The 6,099-nt window shown below is 55.9% G+C and overlaps 1 protein-coding gene across 2 annotated transcripts in view; it reads right to left on the reverse strand.

Moving 5' to 3' along the window:
* Positions 1-400: 400 nt before the first annotated feature.
* The window catches only part of PIGV (phosphatidylinositol glycan anchor biosynthesis class V), a 5,950-nt gene continuing 251 nt past the window's right edge, over positions 401-6,099 (reverse strand). Inside the window, exons 1-4 of one of the 2 annotated variants that reach the window (XM_050326593.1) lie at positions 3,475-4,874; positions 3,066-3,219; positions 1,517-2,674; positions 401-1,104 (exon numbers count right to left, since the gene is read on the reverse strand). In XM_050326593.1, the coding sequence (XP_050182550.1) occupies positions 808-1,104; positions 1,517-2,674; positions 3,066-3,152 (1,542 nt within the window). In that variant the 5' untranslated portion in view covers positions 3,153-3,219; positions 3,475-4,874 and the 3' untranslated portion in view covers positions 401-807. Of the gene's footprint in view, positions 1,105-1,516; positions 2,675-3,065; positions 3,220-3,474; positions 4,875-6,099 lie in introns of those variants that run through there. The other variant, XM_050326594.1, reaches the window with a different exon arrangement.

Consider the following 6,099-nt stretch of genomic DNA (forward strand, 5'->3'; position numbering starts at 1 on the left):
CGAGACCCCTGATCCCCATCCCAACCCCGATCCCAGGGCCCCTGATCCCCATCCCAACCCTGAGCCCGAGCCCGGGACCCTCAATCCTAACCCTGAGTCTGAAACCCCAGACCCCAATCCCAACCCCAACCCCGATCCCGATCCCAACCCTGACCCCGATCCCGAAACCCCGGACCCCAATCCCAACACCAATTTCCATCCAAACCCCAGGACCCCTGACCCCGATCCCAACCCTGACCTCGGATCCCAATCCCAACCTCGGGACCTTCGACCCCAACGCCGCCCCCTGCCCAGCACAGGGGGGTGAGCCGCCCCTCCGGTAACTTTCACGTGTTTATTAGGGATGTGCGAGTTCCCAAACACACCGGCCCCAGCCCTGCCACCCCTCCCGCACCCCCAGCCCGGCTCGGAGCGTGGAGAAGGAACCAGCGCAGTCTGAGCTGCTCACAGCAGCTGGATCCTCCCTGTCCTCCAGCTGTGCCCACCAACAACGCCCCAGAGGGTTCCCAAATCCATCACGCGGGTCCTGCCATAAATCATTCCCTGCCATAAATCTCCTGCAGGAGATGCAGGAAGCGAGGTGCATTCCCGTCCCAGGGAATGGGAATTCTGGCCGTCGGTAATGACAGCAGAGCAGGACACTGCACCATCACACCCCGGAAAGGGACACAGCAGCTCCGTACACACGTAGTAACGGAGGAGTAACACCTTTGTAACTGCAACAGCAGCAGCATCACAGCTACCTCAGGCTTCCAGAAAAAGTGAGTTTCGATTCTGACCGCTCCCAGTCTGGGCCAGCACATCCTGCTACGTCCACGGGAGGAAGTTGCAGTGCAGGAGCAGTCCCAGCAGCCAGTAGCACAGGAAGAATCCCAGGATGCCCTTGCTGAGGGGGGTAATTAATCGCCAGTTCAGCAGCAGCCTCACAACGGGGTTGTCAGGAGTCCCTTTCCCACAGGAACTGGGAGATTTGCCTAGGACAGACCTCCCAGGGGGTGGATTATCAGTCCCTGCACTCCAGAGTAAAGGTTCGTGTTCCTGAAGCAGGTGAGCTGAGAACCAGTACAGGATGGGAGAGGAGGAGCCAAGGAACCGGGTCAGCACCTGGAGACAACAGGCAGAGCAAAAATCACACCAATTTTGATTATTCTTTTACTGGAACTCCCAAACTTTGGTGCCACCAGCTGTGCTTTGGATCTTTCCACTGCCATCCATTAAGCTCGGCCCAACACGACAAGGATCCAGTATCCTTGTCCTCCAAGGACAGCAGTGTGGTTACACCAGACCCACTGATCCCTGTCACCGTGTCCCCATCACACTGAGCACCCAGCAGGCTCTTTGGGAACTCTCCAGAGGAACTAACTGGCTTTGGATTCTCTGGGGAAGTAGCTCCCAAAGAGGAAAGGCAAAGCTTTTGGTTTCCATTCCCCTGTGCTGCCCCACAGCTGGGACAGCTTTGGGCTGTGCCTGTCACTCCCTCAGACCCCATAAGGAATGTGTGCCATGAGTGTCCTACCTGCACGTGCATGCAGGAGAATCCAAAGGTCAGCAGGGCCGTGGCATGGACCACGTACACGAAGGCAGCAGGGCAGCAAAATCCATCTCTTGGCTTTTCCTCCTCTTCGCTCTTACTTCTCTCCAGACCAAGAGTCAGGCAGTGCCAGGGGTTTGTGCTGACGTAGGTCCAGGCAGCCCACGAGACCAGAAGGGTCACAGGCAAAGCCAGCAAGAAATTTGGGATCTGTCTGAGCTCAAAGTACCTTAGAAAGCCCACATTCCAGTAAGTGTCTTGGATGTAGGAATAGACCACAGGGACCCTCTGGGAGCACCAAGGGGGTTTATCCCCATCCATGGCTGCTGGACGATAGCCCTTGTCCCGAGCCAGCTGCAGCAGTGGCTCGGGAATGGTCCGATCCAGGCCGGCGCCAGGAGCACAGAACCTCACGTAGGCAAAGTACTGAAACACAGCAAAAGGCAGAAAAATGCCAGCACTCATCAGGACCGCTGAAGATGCCAGGCTAAGGAGCTGCTTCCACAGCAGAGGGAGCTTCCTTAGGGATCCTGGTCCCACCTGCAGCTGGAGGGCAAAGCGCTTACCCTGGGAGTAGAGGAAGAAGCCAGCGTTAATCAGCCCGTTGGCGCGCGCCCCAGAAGCCAGGGAGAAGAGCAGCCCACTGAGCCAGCTCTGCCCCTTCTCCAGCTGCCACATGGCAGCGAATGCCAGGAAGGCAAACATGCTCTCCGAGTAAGCAGCTGCCATGAACACGTTGGCAGGGCTGAGGGAGAAGAGAAGGGCAGCGAGGAAAGCCACGCGGCGCCGCCGCAGCACGAGGCGGCCCAGCTCGTACAGGGCAGCGGCTGCCAGGGCGGAAAACAGGGAATTCAGCAGCACAGCCGAGAGCAGGAGGCGGCTCCGCAGCCGCAGCAGGCGCTGCAGGGGCCACAGGACCCCCATGGCCACGGCCCACAGGCTCAGGGGGTACAGCGGGAGGAAGGCGCAGTTGTGCTCGTACAGGTATCCGTGCTCCGCGATGAACAAGAAGTGCTCTGCGTCCCAGTGGGACAGCCCGCCCAGCAGCCACTCCACCAGCACATCCCACGGGCTGGGCTCCGACAGCCGAGGGGGAGAGAAGGCGTCTGCGGCGTGATCCGGGATCAGCAGGTTAAAGACAGCCTGGGAAAAAGAAGAGAGGGTTGAAGAGCGGCAGGGATCCTCCGGTACCGAAAGCAGCGGGCAGGAGAACTCCTGGGGTTCGAACAAAGGGATAAGAGCAGCACCAAAGTCAGGCTGAGGGGCCTGTGAGGTTGGGAAAAGGGGCAAACACAATGTTTTTTTGTATCTGAACAGAATAAAGCTATGGGATGTATCCAGGATGAATCCCCGTGGAACTGGCCAGGGAAAGCTGCTCAAGCCACACATGCTCACTCCAGGCACCCCTGCAGCCTCCAGGTTTCCCCATCGAGCAGAAGCACCTCATGGAGCACAAGAGGTGCCAAGGAGAGAAGCCTGGGAGCAGCAAACTCCAGCTGTCCCAGCCCCTCTGGCTGAGGGACAGGACACTTGCCTGCAGTAGCAGTGTCAGGGCTCGGCAGCGCCCGGCGAACCACACGACCTCCCGGAGCTGGGGGTCTTCCCTCCTCACCAGCTCCATTCCATGCTTGGAAGTTGCCTCAGTAGGTCACTGATGTCAGGGGAATTCTCCCTCCGGTTTGGGAAGCCTGGGTTGATAAACAGAGAGGACAGAGAAAGGGATTTCTGGCTTCAGCCTCATTTATAAATGATGCGCCTTTATTTACTATCAGGCACTTCAAAGGGTGCAAATCTCTGTGAACAGGAAAGTCACTGATGGGGAGATGACGCAGAGACCTCTTTGATATTGTTCCTATTAAAAAAAAAAATTCCCTGACTTCTTAACCTTGGCTAGGACACAGAGGGAGAGAGGTTATGTCATGTACGCTGAGCCCATTCCTCACCGGACTGGAGTAAATCCCTGGAGCAGACAGGCTCCATAGCTGCCTCAGCAGGAACACCGGCAGCTGGAGCCAGGACTCCGCCAAGCCTCCTCACACACATCCAGTTCCAGTGCAGTGAATGAGATTTAAACCTCTTTTTCTTGGAATGGAGACAGGATTCATGTGGACTCTGAGCGCAAAACCCGTGTAAGCAGTTGCTGTTTGCCCCCGGAGAGCCAAGAGTGGATGAGCTCAGCATTTACTCCATGGCACCATCTCTGTCAGAGGAAGGTACACAGGTACACAGCTTTCCCCCAGCACAGACAGCACCTCCAGGACACAAATTTTGCACCCCTCCACCCTCACCACCTGCAGTTTTCCAGTATTTTGGCAAAGCCTCCTGACTCCAGAGCGCGGGCACCTGCCTGGCAAAGCACACTGCACGTGCTGAGGTGGCTCTCATCCACCTCCTCCCTGCAAATCCCACCTGCAGGATTTAAAACTCCTTGTGGAGCCCCCCCACTTTAATTCCTGTACGTCCTGGATGAGGTGGTGGCCCAGCTCCGAGCCCCTGGCCCCGTGCCAGGGGAGGGGGGTGGGATCTGCCGTGCAGGTTTTTGAGATAAGACATTTCTTCCGTTGGTTCCCCCGGCCACCAACTGCTTTTCAGTTTGAGAAACACGCAACCCACAGCTCTCACCGGGTCCCAGTGACACCACATCCTGCACTTCCGTCTGCCCTGGCACTCTGTAACACATAAAGGTCCCCAAATCGATCGCTTGGCAGTCTAAAAATCACCCAGAGGGGTCTCTATTGCCCTTTTACTGATGGAGGAAAAGCCCTGCCAGGCTGAAACTGCACGGGAGAGCAGGAAGCGAGTCACCAGCAGGGCAAAACCCAAGCTCCAAACACACTCACTGACAGCTCCAGTCCCCAGCCACGGGGTTATGCTTCTTATTTAGCCACAAATAAAAGTTTCAGAGTTGTTCCTATTCCCCTTGTGCTCCCCAGCACTCCCAAAGCAACTAGTGGGAGGCACATTCTCCTGAATCACGAAGCTGTGACGTTATTTTAAGCGAGGGGACACTTCAACCCAGCTGTAAATCCTTTTAAAGCACATTCACAGCTGCAAATCCTATTAAAGCACAGCGGCAAAAATTGTCCCAGCACTTTAAATACTTTTTTTTTTTTTAAAAAAAAAAGCAGAGAAAAAGCCTCGCCTGAATGTGCCAAGAGAGCTCAAAGCAAACAGCTTTAAAAAGCCTGTTCCTGTCACGACTCAGCACACCTTGTGACGGAGCAAAGCCTACAAAGAGCTGCAACCCACAAGCACCATTTGGGTAAAGAACTCAGCATCAGGGCTGGAATGGCTCTGCCCCAAAAATCCTGTGGGAAAGAGCACCTGCACTAATGGGGAAAAAAAAAAAGAAATAAAAAAAAAGGAGCCAGAAAGGCAGAAGTGGATTAAAAATATTTCAGTAGAAAAAGATTGCAAAGTCTTCATTAAAGATGTTTTTTCCTCTCCGGGTTCTCGCGCTTCCCTCCGCTCTGAAGATGTGAACTGCAGTTTGGAAACAGCGCTAAAAAAAGGATGTGGGGGGGAAAAAAAAAGGGCAAAATAGAGGCTGGGTGAATGAGCATGGAAATGAGCATGGAAATGTGAACTCGGCCAGCTCTGTAGAGGAGCAGTGGAGGGCGGGGACCAGCCGGTGGCAGCAGCCGCTCGCCACAAAGGCATTTCCTGCTCCACGGCTGGGGTATGGAATTCTGCTCCAGCCTGCATCCCAAAACAGTTTGAGCACCTCTTGGTACTTCCCCAACCTGCTGCGATGTTTGAGAGATGCTCCGGACACGTTTAAAAAACAAAATGCTAAAGAAACACAGGGGGATTTTGGGAATCTCCTTCGCCCAGTGCTGTTTCTGCGGGCCTGGGATCTCTGGCCTTCTCTCCAGTTTCAGCTGCTGCTCCAGAGGCTGCAGCTCCAGCAGAGCTTCCCTTGTTATCTGAATGGAAATGGGAGTGTTTTTACCCCTTGTGCCTTTTGTAAGAGCTCATGTGGGTGAGTTAAACCTGCTCTGGGTCAGAACACAACCCTGCCCGCTCCGGGGCTCTGAGCCCTTGGCTTCACCTCCACCTTCCCTGTCCCACAGGGATGTGACAACAGGAAAAGGGACACAGAGTTATCTCCCCTCACAGATAAGACAAGTCGGTGATTTGCAGAGTCCCCGGCAGAGGTTTGATGGGGCTGAAGTGCCGAACAGGAACATTTCCAAGATTAGGGACGGTCACAGCCCGTGTGTTTACAAACAGATGGACACAGGAGGGCTCACAGCCCACTCTGCCTCAGGCGGACACGCTGCCACCCACCTGGGTGGTGCCAATAACCCTCATTATTCCCCTCCCTGCCCCACTACCAGCCCCAGAGATCGGGTCTCTGTTTCCCTTCCTGCCAGCGAGGCCTCACGGGGCTGGATGGGGGATAGACCCAAACCCCAAACCCCACACCCCAACCGAGCCCCTCGGCCCCACGCCTGACCCGGGTGGGACCCGCGGGAGAGGCCTCCCCACGCAGCTGCTGGGGCCCAGCGGTCCCGATCCCAGTCCTGACGCTAACCCCAATCCTGGTGGTCCCGATCACAGTCCCG

Source organism: Myiozetetes cayanensis, unplaced genomic scaffold, assembly GCF_022539395.1.
Source record: "Myiozetetes cayanensis isolate MyiCay16 unplaced genomic scaffold, myiCay2020 scf31, whole genome shotgun sequence".
In the NCBI taxonomy this organism is placed as follows: domain Eukaryota; kingdom Metazoa; phylum Chordata; class Aves; order Passeriformes; family Tyrannidae; genus Myiozetetes; species Myiozetetes cayanensis.